General features: G+C 42.6%; 1 protein-coding gene across 2 annotated transcripts in view; it reads right to left on the reverse strand.

The window, feature by feature from the left end:
* Positions 1 to 13,397, reverse strand: part of PPP6C (protein phosphatase 6 catalytic subunit) — a 38,743-nt gene extending 25,346 nt beyond the window's left edge. The window contains exon 1 of one of the 2 annotated variants that reach the window (XM_036112921.2): positions 13,207 to 13,397. In XM_036112921.2, the coding sequence (XP_035968814.1) occupies positions 13,207 to 13,281 (75 nt within the window). In that variant the 5' untranslated portion in view covers positions 13,282 to 13,397. The remainder of the gene's footprint in view (positions 1 to 13,206) is intronic. The other variant, XM_036112920.2, reaches the window with a different exon arrangement.
* Between the last annotated feature and the right edge of the window lie 4,142 nt (positions 13,398 to 17,539).

Here is a 17,539-nt window from a genome sequence, read left to right on the forward strand (position 1 = left end):
CATCAAGCCCCACATCAGGCTCCATGCTCAGCACAGAGTCAGCTTGAGATTCCCTCTTCTTCTTCTCCCCGCCCCCCAACACTCGCACATGCGCTGTCTCCTTCTCTAAAACAAGTAAGTCTTAAAAAAAAAAAATGAGCGATAAAAGAAAAAAATAGATAAACTGGACTTCATCAAAATTAAAAAACCTGTGTGCATCTAAGGACATTATCAAGAAAGTGAAAAGACAACCAACTCACAGAATGGGAGAAAATATTGGAAATCATATATTTGAGAGGGGTTTACTATCCAGAATATAGGAAGAACTAAAACTCAACAAAAAGATAAAAAACTCGGGCGCCTGGGTGGCTCAGTTGGTTAAGCGACTGCCTTCAGCTCAGGTCATGATCCTGGAGTCCCTGGATCGAGTCCCGCATCGGGCTCCCTGCTCGGCAGGGAGCCTGCTTCTCCCTCTGACCCTCCCCCCTCTCATGTGCTCTCTCTCTCTCATTCTCTCTGTCTCAAATAAATAAATAAAATCTTTAAAAAAAAAAAAAAAAAAAAAGATAAAAAACTCAATTTAAAAATGCGCAAAGGGGGTGCCTGGGTGGCTCAGTTGGTTAAGCGTCCAACTCTTGGTTTTGGCTCAGGTCATGATCTCAGCGTGGTGAGATCAAACCCTGCACCCAGCTCCCTGCTCAGCAGGGAGTCTGCTTAGGATTCTCTCTCTCCCTTTCCCTCTGCCCCTCCCCTCATGCGTGCGCACTCACACTCTCTCTCTCAAATAAATAAGTCCAAAAAAAACGGGCAAAAGATTTGAATAGGCATATTTCCCAAGAAAATATACAAATGGCCAATAAGCACATTAAAAAATACTCAGTATCGGGCGCCTGGGTGGCTCAGTTGGTTAAACGACTGCCTTCGACTCAGGTCATGATCCTGGAGTCCCAAGATCAAGTCCTCGAGTCCCGCATCGGGCTCCCTGCTCAGCAGGGAGTCTGCTTCTCCCTCTGACCCTCCCCCCCCATGTGCTCTCTCTCTCTCATTCTCTCTCTCAAATAAATAAATATCTTTAAAAAATTTTTTTTAAAAATAAAAAATACTCAGTATCATTAGTCATGAGGGAAATAAATGCAAATCAAAACCACAATGGGGTAACAATTCAAACATACTGGGGTGACTACAAGTTTTTAAAAATGAAAAATAACAAGTGCTAGCAAGAATGTGGAGAAACTGGAACCCTCACACATTGCTGACAGGAATGTAAAATGGGACAGCCACTTTGGAAAACAGTCTGGCAATTCTTCAAAATGATAAAAAGAGGGGCGCCTGGGTGGCTCAGTAGTTAAGCGTCTGCCTTCGGCTCAGGTCATGATCCCGGGGTCCTAGGATCGAGCCCCGCATCGGGCTCCCTGCTCCACGGGAAGCCTGCTTCTCCCTTCCCACTCCCCCTGCCTGTGTTCCCTCTCTCACTGTGTCTCTCTCTGTCAAATAAATAAATAAAATCTAAAAAAAAAGAAATGATAAAAAGAATTATGACATGCCCAGGACTACCCCACCTAGGTATAAAGCCAAAAAATTGAAAGCAGGGACTCGAACAGATACCTTTACACCAGTGTTACTACAGCATTATTCACAATAGCCAAAAAGTGAAAACAACCAAAGTGTCCATCCACAGGTGAATGGATTAACAAAATGTGGTACATCCACACAATGGAATATCATTGAACCATAGAACAAAATGAAGTAATGGTACATAGTAGATGAGCCTTGAGAACGTTATACCAGTCACAAAAGGCCACATACTATATGATTTGATTTATTATTTTTTAAAGATTTATTTATTTATTTATTTGACAGAGAGAGAGAGCGAGCGAGAAAGGGAACACAAGCAGGGGGAGTGGGAGAGGGAGAAGCAGGCTTCCCGCCGAGCAGAGAGCCCGACTCAGGGCTCAATCCCAGGACACTGGGATCATGACCTGAGCCGAAGGCAGACGCCCAACAACTGAGCCACCCAGGCGCCCCTATATGGTTCAATTTAAACGAAATGTTCAGTATAGGCAAATCCATAGAGATAAAAAGTAGATTAATGGTTGCCTATGCCTGGGGTTTAGGATAAGGGTGAAATGGGGAGTTACTGCTAACAGATATGGAATTTCTCTTTGGGGTAATGAAAATGTACAAACACTGATTATGGTGATAATTATAGAACTCTAAATATACTAAAACCCACTGATTGTACACTTTAAAAGTTAATTTTTTTTTTTTAAATTTTAAAAAGATTTTTATTCATTTATTTTAGAGAGAGAGAGCAGGGGGGAGAAGCAGAGGGAGTGGTAGAGACAATCTCAAGCAGACTCTGTGCTGAGTGCACAGAGGCCAACGCAGGGCTCAATCTCATGACCCCAAGATCATGACCTGAGCCAAAATCAAGAGTCGGACAGGACACTTAAGCAACTAAGCCACTCACACACCCCTTTAAAAGTTCATTTTAGGGGTGCCTCACCGGCTCAGTAGGTAGAGCATGTGACTCTTGATCACAGGGTCCTGAGTTCAAGCCCCTCCGGCACAGAGCTTACTTAAAAAAATTTTTTTAATTAAAAAAATTTAAAAAAGGGGCACCTGGGTGGCTCAGTCGTTAAGCATCTGCCTTTGGTTCAGGTCATGATCCCAGGGTCCTGGGATTGAGCCCCACATCGGGCTCCCTGCTCCATGGGAAGCCTGCTTCTCCCTCTCCCACTCCCCCTGCTTGTGTTCCCTCTCTGTCTCTCTGTCAAATAAATAAAATCTTTAAAAAAAAATTAAAAATTAATTAAATAGGGGCGCCTGGCTGGTTTAGTCGGTAGAGCATGTGACTTTTGGTCTCAGGGTTCTAAGTTCAAGCCCCATAATGGGTATAGAGATTACTTAAAAATAAAATCGTAGGGGCGCCTGGGTGGCTCAGTCATTTAAGCGTCTGCCTATGTCTCAGGTGGTGATCCCAGGGTCCTAGGATCGAGCTCCCCATCAGACTCTCTGCTCAGCAGGGAGTCTGCTTCTCCCTCTCCCTCTGTGCTCTCGCTCTAAGTAAATAAATAAAATCTTTAAAAATAATAAATAAAATAAAATCTTAAAGAAGCACCTGGCTGGCTCAGTCAGGACAGCATGCCACTCTTATCTCACGGTTTTGAGTTCAAGCCCCACAATGGGCATGGAGCCTACTTAAAATTTAAAAACAAATAAATACTCTTAAAAATAAGTAAAGTTAATTTTATGATATTTAAGTTATTTCTCAATAAAGCTATTATTTTATTTAAATATATATATTACCTGTTAAAAAATAATAATTACCACCTTGATGAGAACCACTCAAAACCACTCCTCATGGACATGGCTATCCTTCCAATTTCAAACATTTCTGAAATTTTGTTTCTGATGTTATACAATTTTTTTTTTAAGATTTTATTTATTTATTTATTTGACAGAGAGATATCGGAGGAGGAACACAAGCAGGGGGAGTGGCAGAAGGAGAAGCAGGCTTCCCGCTGAGCAGGGAGTCCAATGCGGGGCTCAATCCCAGGACCCTGGGATCATGACCTGAGCTGAAGACAGATGCTTAACGACTGAGCCACCCAGGCGCCCCGGTGTTATACAATTTTTAAAATAAAACAATACAGTGATGTTTTCTAAAATATTTTATTTATTTATTTATTTGGGGGAGAGAGAGCACACACGTGCACGAGAGCACATGAGGGTGGGGGGGACAGAAGGAGAGGGAGAGATGATCTTAAGCAGACTCCCTGCTGAGTGCAGAGCCCAACGTGGGGCTCGATCTCACAACCTGGAGATCACGAACTGAGCCGAAACCAAGAATCGGACACTTAACCAACTGAGCCGACCAGGAGTCCCTAAAACAATACAGTCATGTTTTCAAGTACCTATCTTGGGACCTTATCTACCTTTTTTAGGTATAATGCCTTGCCTAATTAATATTTGTAATATTTTTTTAGGTACACTCACCAAACCTTCTCAAAGAGAATTCTACCAACGTATTTATAGAAGTGCTTTGCTGTAATCTGTACAAGAGTGGGCAGAGTTTTCTGTGTTGCCCATGAGACCTGCATGTTATCAGGCACTTGTCCCATCCACACTTCCTTTTGGATTTTATATCTTTTAAGAACAGGCCAAACTTCTATCAGAGAAGGTCAGAACCCATACCAGGAGCACAATTTGAATATATATTTCCCCCAACACATCCTTGGACACAAGCCACCAAAGAAGTTACCTCCCATTCTTCTCTCCACAAGGCATCTCTGAAAGAGAAAAGTTCTCTATCTCCTACAATGTTGATTTCTCTACTTGCCCACCCTCACAAAGCTGTTGGTTACTTGTAAATTTGGGGGCTCCACTGCTTACACCCCTAAAAGATCAATTACTAAAATGTTACCTAAGGAAACCTACTATAGGGGCACCTGGGTGGCTCAGTAGCTTAGCCATCTGCCTTTGGGTTGGGTCATGATCCCAGGGTCCTGGGATCAAGCCACACATTGGGCTCCCTGCTCCGAAGGGAACCTGCTTTTCCCTCTCCCTGCCCCTCCCCCTGCTTGTGCATGCTCTCTTTCTCTCTCTCTCTGTCAAATGAATAAATAAAATCTTTAAAAAAAAAAAAAGAAAAGAGAAGAAAGAAGCCTACTATAAACTCGACTCTGAAATAAGCCACACTGTCTTTCAGGGAGGCCTGTCATCACCCTGCATTATACTGCCCTCCTTTCCCAATTGCTTTTTCCCAAATTACACTTTAATGTCACGCCATCCACCTGTGGTAAGGGGCATTATAGGAACAGAGCTTGTCATCCTGTAGACTATAAACAAGATGCATAGGATGCTGTTATTAAACAGTTACCTTCAAGGAGGACCCAGGGGAGGACCGTCTCTGCTCTCTCTATCAAGGATAGATGTGATTTCCTGAGAAGCTTGTGTTTGTCATCTTTTAGACTTGGGGAATTTTTTAGCTGATCAGTTTCTATCTTTCAGTAGACTCCTTGAAAGCTTAGGGCTTAATCTCAAAGAAGTAATCTGGTCATCACAGCTTTTATTTTATATACAATTCTTACTTTTAGGGGCGCCTGGGTGGCTCAGTCGTTAAGCGTCTGCCTTCGGCTCGTCATGATCCCAGGGTCCTGGAATCGAGCCCTGCATCGGGCTCCCTGCTCAGCAAGAAGACTGCTTCTCCTTCTCCCACTCCCCCTGCTTGTGTTCCCTCTCTTGCTGTGTCTCTCTCCATCAAGTAAATAAATAAAATCTTTAAAAAACAAAACAAGTCTTACTTTTACTGCTGGCTCCATCTTGGTTTCCTAACTTTACATTCTGTCTCATTTTCCTTACTTATTCTATATGTAATTTATCTTGCTATATTGAATACACCTTTGTAAACCATTCTATATCCTTTTTGGAACAAATTAACATTTTGAAACTAATCACAGCACAGATTCCTGAGGGACTCCATGATTCCCATATATGAATGTGCTAGAATTTGTACCCACGTATGTCTGGCTCTCCTAGCCCATAATGCCCCTTGAACTGCAAGTCACCCCTGGTAACTGGCCCACACCCCCCAGTGCTGACCTGAAAGTAACAGTACAACATAAGCTCAAGAACGTTACTGTGAAACCTTGCCAATCTCAAAAGCTGGAGAGTGTCTAGGGAACACACGTAAACTACTTAGGCAGCATCTTCAACCCGAGACCAGGCACACTACCTTGAGTAAAATAACAGTTGTCTCCTGTCACTGCCACTTCTGCAGTCCCAACTGAGGATTTAGAGAGTTGAGTTTCTAAGCCAAAGCTATTGCCTCTCATCTCTCCAGTTCAGCACACACAAAAATAAGTCCATTAAATCTCAATACAAATTCTATATAAGTCAGCCAATTACACACACAGTGGCCTCAGAGAGCCCAGCCTTGCCATGGGAGAAGACACATGGTCCTTTCTTCCAAAGCCCTTCACAGCTTTGTTCTACTGCTCAGTTTGTACAAAGCGTGGTTTCTCTTACTGCTCCAAAACAGTCTCTGAGGCAAGATTCTCAATCTTCTCCAACTTTGGGGCAAACGATACCCATCTCTCCCCACGGTGCCCAATTAGTTCCTAATCTTGAACAAATAGGGGTTGATAGCCCCCTTCCTAGAAGACCCTATTTCCCTTCTCTACCTTTTTTCAAGATACTTAGGGTTCCATTCTATTCTCTGCTCCTGTCTCTCTGTCCCCTCTTGTCCCTCAAATACACTGGGTTTTAAATTTCTGTGATTCTCTGTTTTGACCCTGCTATCTAAAACATATCATTTCCTTTATTTACTTCAACATACTAGTACTTATACAATCTCTTGGCTTAAGAAATAAAAATCTATCTAAAATTATTTTTTACATAGCCTTTGTATAGAATTCCTACTATAATACAAATCACTGGGAATGAGGAGCTGGAATCCAAAATGATAATAATATTCACACCCTTACAATCCAGAAGGAAATATCCGTATCTTCAGTCTAAACCAGAGTTTCTCAGCCATGGCACTACTGATAATTCTTTCCTTTGGGGGGCTGCTGTCCTATGTGTTATAGGATGTTTAGCACCGTATCTGGCCTCTATACCCACTATATACCCATAGCAACTCCCTAGCTGTGACAATCTAAAATGTTTCCAGACACTGCCAAATATCTTCTCAGGGGCAAAATCACCCCCAGCTGAGAATCAATGGTATAGACCTTTCTTCTGAGTTTACTACTATTAGAGCTATTTACGTCTGGAGCACATTTGACAATCAGTAAATATTTGTCAGCCTGTGAATCCAACACATATCTGGACATCTCTACCTCAATATCTTGACTTGGCAGCATCTCAGACTCAGTACAGCCCAAACCAAACTCCCTTGTATTCTTTAATCTAGTTACAGTATTTACTAAGTAATCTATGCCAGAACCTGAGATTACACTGAATTCTTCTCTCTTCCTCATAACCTAGACCTAACCTGTCAACAGGTCCTAGTGTACCTTCTTCAACTCCTTTTATTTATTTATTTTTTTAGTAATCTGTACACCCAGCACGGGCCTTGAACTCATGACCCAGAGATCCAGTTGCATGCTTTTCTAACTGAGCCAACCAGGGGTCCCCATCTCCTTTTAAACACCACAATCACTTGTCACTGCCTTACTTTAAATTCTCATGTCACCTGGCCTACTGCTTCTATGACATTTTTGCCCATTCCAAACCATGGTCCACAAATGTTGCCAGAACCTACTGTCACAGTCCTCCTTAAAAATTTCTCAAGAGCACTCCTCTATGGCAGTGTTTCCAAAACTCTACTCAGATACCACCTTTATGATTTTTGTCATATTCCTACCACATACAACAGTATATCCCTGTAATAGTTTTCTTTGAATCTACTTTTCTTTTTAGTTAGCTACATTTTATTTTTTTTAAAGATTTTATTTATTTATCTATTTGAGAGAGAGAGAGAGCACGTGAACAAGTGGAGGAAGGGGCAGAGGGAGAGGGAGAAGCAGACTCCCTGCTAAGCAGGGAGCCCAACATGGTGCCTGATCCCAGGACCCTGAGATCACGACCGGAGCTGAAGGCAGATGCTTAACCCACTGAGCCACCCAGGCACCCCAGTTAGCTACATTTTAAACAACATCCCAAAGTCACAGTATGATTTGTTTTTCCCTGAAATATAAAAGCATTTCAAAGTGTCTATCCATGTACCGCCTAAAAGATAAAAATCCAAGTTTATCAGCCTAGTCTTCCATGATTAGCCTCTGCCTGCCTTCCCAGCACCACTTCCGGCCATACCAAACTACTTGAACCAGCCATGTTCTTTCAGATTAAGTTATACGATTGCATATGGTATTTATTCTGCTAGCACATTTCTTTCCTTCCTGTTTTGTCTACCTGAACACACTCTGCTCATCCTCTCACTGTTCCTCCTTGGTGAAACCATCTCTAGTTCCAGTTAGATGCTTTTAATACGTTCCCCAATATCCTGAACAGCCCTCTATTATAGCACCTAACACACCATGCAACAATCATTTGTTTACCTCTCTATCTCCTTTACTATATTGAGAGCCCCTCATAAAGAAGTACCAGATTCTATCTCTAGCACCCATAGGGAACAGTACTTGACAAAAGGAGACATCTGAAGAAATGTTTGTTGTAAAACAGTATACAATTAGATTCAACAAACCTTAACCGTTTGTCTATCACATACAAGACAGTGTTCTAAGACTATGGAGAACACAAAAATAAACAAATATGATCCTGGCCCTCAAGATGTTTGTAGTCTAATGGTAGAGACAGACATATTTGCTATCATAACAACACAGAGTGGTAAAAGGAGCAATAAGGTGCTATGGGGCAAAGGTCAGTACAGAAAAAAAAAAGGGAATTTTTTTTTTTTTAAGTAGGCTCCACGCCCAGCATGGAGCCCAACCAGGGGCTTGAACTCAGCACCCTGAGATCAAGACCTGAGCTGAGATCAAGAGTTGGACGCTTAACCAACTGAGCCACCCAGGTGCCCCAAAAGTGGGAATTTTCAATAGCAAATAAATGCAGGTATATACTCCACTGAGTCACTGTGGCAAAACCCACATAAACCTCAAGTCCTGCTCTGATATTTGTTCTGCCTTACACAAGGATTGTGTAAATGACAGAATGGACATGAAAGTACTCTGAAAACTGTAAGCAGCTATCGTACATTCTAATCATTGCTAATAATTCTGACCGTGGAATCCAGGAGCCCTGCATGGAGAAAGTGGCATCTGAGGCAGAGCTCAAAAAGGACATGGAGGGTATTGTATAGAGGAAACACAAATGGTAGTTATAGATGTGAACCCTGGACCCAGACTACCTAAGTTTGAATCCCAGCTCCTCCACTTACTTACTAGCTGTATAACCACATAAAGATACTTATAATCTGTCTGTGCTTTAGTTACCTATCTATCAAATGGGGCAAATATTAGTAGCCAACTCACAGATTATTAAATGATTTATTATTTGTGCTATGTAAGTATTAAAAATACTAGGTGATAGAAACAGACTGAGCAAGAAACAAAGATGGAGAAAGTACAGAGCATATTGTCAGAAGAGGGCAGTCCAATGTGCTTAGAATGGAAGGTAAAAAGAAACTTGATGAAAAAAAAAAAAGAAAGAAACGTGATGAAGTGGAAGATGTACCTAGAAAAGCATGCTACTTGTCATCCTAAAAAAAAAAAAAAGCTGTTAACTGTATCATTAAGAGCTCTGCACAGGAAGATTTCCAACTTTATTCACTGATTAGGTGCACATCCTCAGGCAGATCATAAACTCTATGAAGTTCAGTATACCCTCAGTAAAGTAAGAAGGGTATGGAACTAGAAGAACTCTGATTCTCTCTTAGCTCTGAAATTCTAGAAAAGGGACTAGGGACTCATTAGAGATGTGTACCTTCCCATAGAACACCCACAGCCACACATAACTACTGAGCACCTGAAATGTGGCTAGTCCAAATTGGGATGTGTCATAAATGCAAAATATACACATTTCACAGAGAGTACTCAAAAAAGGGCAAAATATTACATTAATAATTTTATATTGATTACATGTTGCAATTGGGTTAAATAAAATATTACTAAAATTAATTTCAACTGTTCCTTTCTATTTTTTTAAAATGTGACCATTCAAGGCTCATGTTTCTGAGCATTTCATTTCTACCAGACAGCACTGTTGTAGACTGTTTTCATAAAACATAGGGGAATGTGATTCTGTGGCCCAAAAGACAAACAAAATGCCAGGTATTATCAGAAAGGGTCTTGGAAACACAACACTCTTCCAGCCCTATATAATGCCCTAGTATGTCCCTAACTACCACACTGTGTTCGGTTTTCCTTGCAGTACCTGAAAAAGATACAACAAAAAACCAAACAACTTGGGTAAACGGAACGATCAATGAAACAAGCACTAAGATGAGTGACTAGACTAACGGATTGCAAATCCGGAAGGATAAAGACTACCATATATGATGAGAATCTATAAAATCAGTGTCTGGAATGAGGAGGTGCAAAAGGCTATTCACTAAATCTCAGAAAAAAGCAAAGGAGAATTTTTTGAAGCTTTATGGAGGCATTTCAAGTAAAGGTATAACTTTGCTGAGCAAGTAGCCTTATATGAAGAACTCAGAGATGGCTCAGACTAAACATAAAAGTGAGTTCCAAAAAGATTACATTAACTATTAATTCATAAAAGTGGTTATTATGGAATTGCACAATTCCTTATGCAATCTCTTTACCTACATGTCACCTTTAAGAACTGTCCAAGAGATCAAACAATCCCCAAGTTATAGAACCCTTCCTCCTCTGAAATTCTTAAGTATTCAATACACCCGCCTTTTATCATTCATTCTTCCACTTGGCCAGATATGGAATCTCTATCTCCTATTACTCTCTCTGAAATCTTTATTGTGGATGAGAACCACTTGAGCTCTTTAAGAAATGTTTTGTTTTGGCCCACTCTCATATATTTCATCTTTATTCCTACAAAACAGTTATGCAGATTCAATCTAGTACTAATGATCTGACCACTTCCAATTTAGATATAGAGAAATCATAATTAGATGTAGAACATCCTATGCACTTATTATTTTATTTAGTACCTCCAACTTCTAGTCAAATTAAACACACAGGTGAATTGCTGTCTTCTTTTCTAACCAGAACAAATCTTTTCCATAATGATCATTAAGTGGCTCCAATGATTTTTCTTCCTCTTTTATTTTGGCTCTAAAGCCTCAGAAAAGGTGCTCCTGGAATACTTGGCTTGTCTAATTTTAGTTTCCATTTCATGCCAAGAAGTAGAAACAAAATTAAATTTCTTTTAAAATACACCAGACATGAACAGCACAACTAAATTCATCCAATAAAACCACTTCCAAAACAAAGAAAAGCATCCACTTATAGAGAAATATTCATAATTATTTTTTCCCAGTAGTTGTCTAGAAGATTGAAAAAAAGAAAGTTTATTAAGAAACAGATATACACTAAGTACAGCCCAATAGGTTTGCAAAGGGAAATGAAATGGTTTAATACCTCTATTTCCTTAAGGTGGGAAGGAAATCTAATGTTTATCAAACTAAGAGATCTAAAGAAAACCCAACTGATTATCTTCCAAATCATATAGCCAATCGCAAGTTATTATCAAGACACACTATAATAATAAGCAACATTTTATTCATTAAAAACAAAGCTCAAAACAGCTTTACACGTGCTAAAAAAAACAGAAAATTCCACATCAAATCACTGATAGGAGAAAATCAACTTGATCTATGGAATTAACAATGCTACCAAAAGATATCTGGTTAGTTTTCCATGAATTAGGTCCCAATATTGGTTGTATCCTCGGTTCCTTTAAAAAGCATTTAAACAGAAGGAAACCACAAAATGTCTGAAGGACTAAGATGAACATAAATAAAAGCTACATTGCTAATATTGGCTTTGTCCTCATTTTAATCAAAGTATCCTATTTAAAAGGGGAAAATGCAGGGCGCCTGGGTGGCTCAGTCGTTAGGCGTCTGCCTTCGGCTCAGGTCATGATCCCCGGGTCCTGAAATCGAGCCCCGCGTTGGGCTCCCTGCGAGGCGGGGGGCCTGCTTCTCCCTCTCCCGCTCCCCCTGCTTGTGTTCCCTCTCTCGCTGCGTCTCTCTGTCAAATAAATAAAATCTTTAAATAAATAAATAAATAAATAAATGGGGAAAATGCACAAGAATGACTCCCCTATCATATAGCACATATAATTAACATGTAAGTACAATGAAGTTACATCCATGAGAGCTGGTGTGTGACCTTAAACATTTTGCATATTTGTTGACTGATGTTAAATATCAACTTCCTGTATGAACAGAGCAAAAGAAAAAACCAGTAATCTCTTCCTTAAGAGAAATTTACAAAGATAAATTGCTTTACATCCATAGACTAAAGAAAAAAAACAAAAAACTCAAAACTACCAACAGTTTACCCACTTACCACACAGCAAATCAAAGTTAACTGAGCAAAACAGGCACGGGCACTATCCGCTGAACACTGTCAGACGCCTGAGCGCTGTGCATGAAAACACTTCTCAGAAAAGCAATATACCGGGGCGCCTGGGTGGCTCAGTCGTTAAGTGTCTGCCTTCAGCTCAGGTCATGATCCCAGGATCCTGGGATCGAGCCCCGCATCGGGCTCCCTGCTCGGCGGGAAGCCTGCTTCTCCCTCTCCCACTCCCCCTGCTTGTGCTCTCTCTCTCGCTGTGTCTCTCTCTGTCAAATAAATAAATAAAATCTTTAAAAAAAAAAAAAAGAAAAGCAATATACCAAAAACCTACATTCCTTTTCTCTTACATTCATTCCTTTATCCACACATACATTTATTGTTACTTGCACTAGGCAGTAGCAAGGAACAATTCACCTCCTCTGGGAAACCAAGAAAAGGAAATCTTCAGTCAAGAAGGGATTATGAGGAAACAACTTAAGAGGCAGCCACCGCTCATGCAGAAAAGTATTTGTATTGAGGCCCTACTACTTTATCCACTGAAATTAGCTCAACAACGTACTGGAAAATGGGTTCATATCTGAATTAACAGAACTAAAGCAACACTCCTAACAAGCAATTGAGACGAGGCGTACGGAAAGAGGGACGACCAGCCGTTCTCTGACATCACTACCAGACCGCTCTGGCCCACCGTCTTCCCCTTCCGCAGGGACCTAAACACACTGGGGCCGCGTCCCGGGAGCTGGCGGCATCTCCTGTCAGACGCCGGCCACCCAGAGCTCCTGTCACCACCTCTGGGGGATGATCCCATCCCGAGGGCACTGTCCGCTGGGGCTCGGCCGGGCTCCGGGAGACCGGGGTCGGGGTGAGCGGAGAGGAGTCTTCCACGCAAAGCTGTCAGGGCTCGGAGCCCTGGGGTAGCCCAAAGGCCAGGAGGGGCAACCTTGGGGCAGAGGCCGCGACATCCCTCGCGACCCCACGGAGGCAACCGGGAGAGCATTCGGGAGACTCGAGCTTCCCCCGCTCTCCGCGTCACGCCTGGTCGGACCGGGTCGCTTCGCCCCGCGTTAGGCCCACCACCAGGACCGGACCGGACGGGATGCCGGCGGGGGTCCGGCGCAGAGAGGAAGGGCGGGCCGGCGAGCGCCCCACTGCCGGAAGGGGCGAGCCCCGCAAGCAGCGCTCCCGCCCCAGCCGGGCTCACCTTCAGGTCGTTCTCCGGTAGGTACTTGCACAGCCGCGCTATCTCCACATACTTGTCCAAGTCTAGGGGCGCCATTTTAGAAATAACAAGCCCCGACGGCTTCGGCGGCAGCAGCGGCGGCTCTAGTAGCGGCGGCGGCAGCGGCGGAGGCCGAAGCCGGAACTCTTCCTACGTCACGTCCGGCCCGTGAGAGGCGTCTGCGCAGCGGCGTAAAACTTGACCCGATTCTCCCCGCTGCCTTCGCACGCCCCACGTTCTCTCCGGCTGAACCCAGGCTGCGGGTCCCTAGAGGCACCCCTGGTCCAGCCAGTGAAACCTGCTGGGACCCGTAGTTTTCTGCCGCGTGGGGTACTGGGATTTGTAGTTTTCAGTAGTGGCCAGTTACCCCACTTTTTCTCCCCTTCCCTTCCTTTAGACTTTCACTTCTGTGGGCCCAGCGAGGCTTTTCCGATGCAAAAAAACAAAGTAGATGACCCTAGCCATTTCTTGGTTTCTCACTTCGACCCTTTTAAGCATTCTCTCACCAGAACATCTTCAGTTAAAAATTGAGTAAGCCTGGCCGTAGTTAACCTGTTCGCACCTTTTCAAGTCCTTGTGAAAACCTTGCTTAAGCTTGTGGCAGAGACATCAGGCTACCAATCTTGCAGCCCCGGAAGGAAGGGACTCAATGATTAAGGGTTTCTTAGGCTAAATGCTATATAAATGCTGTTTTTCCGTTTAATCCTCATAACAATTGATAGGAAAGCAAGGTTCAGAGAGGTTAAGTAACTTGCCCCCTAACTCACAGGAACTAGGCAGGGGAGCAGAGACCAGAACATGGGTCTACCTGGTTTAAATATGCTTCAGTGTGAGTCTCATGAGGGCAGGGAGTGTTTTGTTCTACCCCCAGTGCAAAAAAACAAAAAAACAAAAAAAAAAAAAAACAGGACCTGTCACTTAGTATAACTTCAACAGTCGTTCATTTAACAGCTATTTATTGAACACCAACTATATGCCAGGTACAGTTGTAGGCACTTAGGATATTTAGCAAGCAAAATAGACAAAGATCCCTATCTTCAATCTGTAACTACATTCTAGAAGAAGAGGCAGAACATAAAATAATAACTGTATAGCATATTAGGAAGTGGTAAGTGCTAGAGAGAAGGAAAAAAGCAGAGGTGTAAGGGAGATGGCGTGATGCATTTCTAAGAACCAATAAAGAGGTAGGGGAGTTAGCCATTCAGATGCTTGAGGGCAATCAGAGGGAAGAGGCTGACACAGAGGCCCTAAAATGGAAGCATATCTAAATGGAATCTTGGAAATGGCAAGATTAGTGTGACTGGAGCAAGAGGAGAAGGGATGAGAGAAAAGAACGTCTTTACTTTTAATCTAATGGGGAGTTACTGCAGGGTTTTGAGCAGAGGAGTAACTTGTGTAACTCATTTTAAAAAGGATCACTCCGGCTGCTGTATGAGACTCTATTAGGCAATGGTTGCAAATGAGAGACCAGTCAGGAGACTTATATAATCCAATAGTAGCAAGTGCTTAATAATATTTGTTGTTCAAGTGACGCTGGCCTGGATCCTCTTGCTCTAAAGTGCATTTTGGGGAGCGCCTGGCTGGCTCAGTGAGTGGAGCATGCGACTCTTGATCTCTGGGTTGTGAGTTCGAGCCCCACATTGGGTGTGGAGATTACTTTAAAATAAAATCTTTTAAGTCTCATAAATAATAAATAAATAAAATCTTTAAAATCTCAATCTCATGACCCTGAGATCACGACCACAGCAGAAATCAAGAGTCAGAGTCCCAAACGACTGAGCCACCCAGGCACCCCAAAATTAATTTTTTTTTATTTTGTTTGAAGATTTTATTTTTAAGTGATCTCTACACCCAACATGGGGCTTGAACCCACAACCCCAAGATCAAGAATCAAATGCTCTATAGACTGAGCCAGCCAGGCACCCCTAAAATTAATTTTGAAAAGTTTGCTGCAGAATTAATGATGCCCACAAGCATACACTTCTTCATTTATTCAACAAATAGTTATGTAGCACTTACAATGTGAATGAGACAGATAGGATCCTTGCCCTCATGGAGCTTACAATCTGACAGAAACTAACAAAATACATATAAATGAGCAAATCCTAACTGCAAAGTGTGATTAGTGCCTAAAAGGGAAAGAAGGGGTACTGTAAGAAAAATGGAGTGGAAGAGGCCTACTTTAGGTTGGCAATATAGTAGAGGTAAGGTGCAAACTCTAGCACCAGATGGCCAGAGTTCAAGTCCAGGCTCTATTACCCATAGTGTGACTTTGGCAAAGTTATTTATCCTTTCTGTGCTCCAGTTTTCTCTGCTTCAATGTGGAGATAACAACTGTCATCATATTGTGTGCAGATGATAAGAATAACACTTACCTTAGAGGCTTGTACTGAGGTTTAATAGAGTTAGTATACAGAAAGAGCTTAAACGATATCATGTACAAAGTGAGTACAATGTGAATGTTAGCTCTTAGTATTATGTGGACAGGAAAGGCCTTTCTGAAGAGGTAACATTTAAGATTTTAGGGGAAAAAAGTATAAGGATGACATGTTCAAAATTTCTTAGAGAAAAAGTTCCAAGTGAGGAAAAGATGCTATTGTTTTTGACTTTTTAAAATTATTATTACAGTCCTCTTTAGAAAGCTGGCAATTCACTTTTCAGCTTTGAACCTCAGTAACTGGGAATTAATCCTACTCAAGATACCTTCTCAGAACTGGGAAGGAAGGCAACTAAGGAGATGGACAAGACTGTTCTTTACAAATTATAATATGCTTGAAAGGGAGAGGTCATTGCTTCCCTTGCTGATAAGTCAGTGAATGAACAGGTAGGTAATGAAAGTGGATGGTATCCCCTTCCAGCGAAAACAGGTTGCAGTCCTCACATTACCAAACCATCTGGTGAACTCCCCTCTGTGGCCCCATCTCATTCAGTGAACCTCACTCTTGATATACACAGCAGAGAGAAATAAGGGAAGCATCCTTCAGAGTGTTGGGTGACCTCTTAGAAGAGGTGATAGACACATTGGTCATTTATTTTGGAAACTGTACAGAACTTGCTAACTGGAATGTATTCTTAGTCTTCCTTGGGCAAAGGAGGAAACCTAGGCTCCTGGTTCTGCCATTTACGTAGGCTAATCATTTTAAGTTCTCTGGGCCTCCATTTCCATTTTTAAAATAGATCTCAAAAGTTCCTTCCAGCAATTTCTGAAATGTGATTTCTAGTATAAAGCATAGGTCTTACAAAGAAAACTGGTCACTATTTTGCCCACAAACCTCTTCCAGTTTTTCTTATGTACAACTCCAGTTTGGCCTCTTGAAATGGAGCTAGCCAAAAAACACAGGGTCCATCAGAGCATTCTGCAGCTCTGAGCAGAAATCTCCATCTAGATGTGCATGGACATACGGCAGAGCCAACCTAGCCTTCATTTTCTTTCCTGAAGGAGAGCAGAATTACTGAATACTCCTTTTTTTTTTTTTAAGATTTTATTTATTTGAGAGAGACAGATAGCAAGAGAGAGCACGAGCAGGGAGAAGAGGGAGAAGCAGGCTCCCCGCTTAGCAGGGAGCCCGACACAGGGCTTGATCCCTGGACCCTGGGGTCATAACCTGAGCTGAAGGCAGACGTTTAACCAACTGAGCCACCCACTCAGGCGCCCCCAGAATTACTGAATACTCCTAAAATCCTCTGTGGCAGACAGCAATGGAGATTTTTCCATTAAAATGGGAACTCATAGGGGCGCCTGGGTGGCTCAGTCGTTAGGCATCTGCCTTCGGTCAGGTCATGATCCCAGGGTCCTGGGATCGAGCCCCGCATCGAGCCCCGCATTGGGCTCCCTGCTCCGCGGGAAGCCTGCTTCTCCCTCTCCCACTCCCCCTGCTTGTGTTCCCTCTCTCTCTCTCTGTCAGATAGGTAAAATCTTAAAAAAAAAAAAAAAAAAAAAGGGAACTCATAAAGACTTCAGGTGTTTGAAAAGCAGTTTTTTTTTTTTTTTTAAAGATTTTATTTATTTATTTGACAGAGAGAGACACAGCGAGAGAGGGAACACAAGCAGGGGGAGTGGGAGAGGGAGAAGCAGGCTTCCCGCGGAGCAGGGAGCTCCATGCGGGGCTCGATGCGGGGCTCGATGCGGGGCTCGATGCGGGGCTCGATGCGGGGCTCGATGCGGGGCTCGATCCCAGGAACCTGGGATCATGACCTGAGCCGAAAGCAGACGCTTAACAACTGAGCCACCCAGGCGCCCCAAGACTCCAGCTGTTTGAAAGAGGATATCTGAGCAGTGAGGAGAGCTGCAGACCTCAAATTCCACTTTGTCAAT

Source organism: Halichoerus grypus, chromosome 14 (assembly GCF_964656455.1).
Source record: "Halichoerus grypus chromosome 14, mHalGry1.hap1.1, whole genome shotgun sequence".
NCBI lineage: Eukaryota > Metazoa > Chordata > Mammalia > Carnivora > Phocidae > Halichoerus > Halichoerus grypus.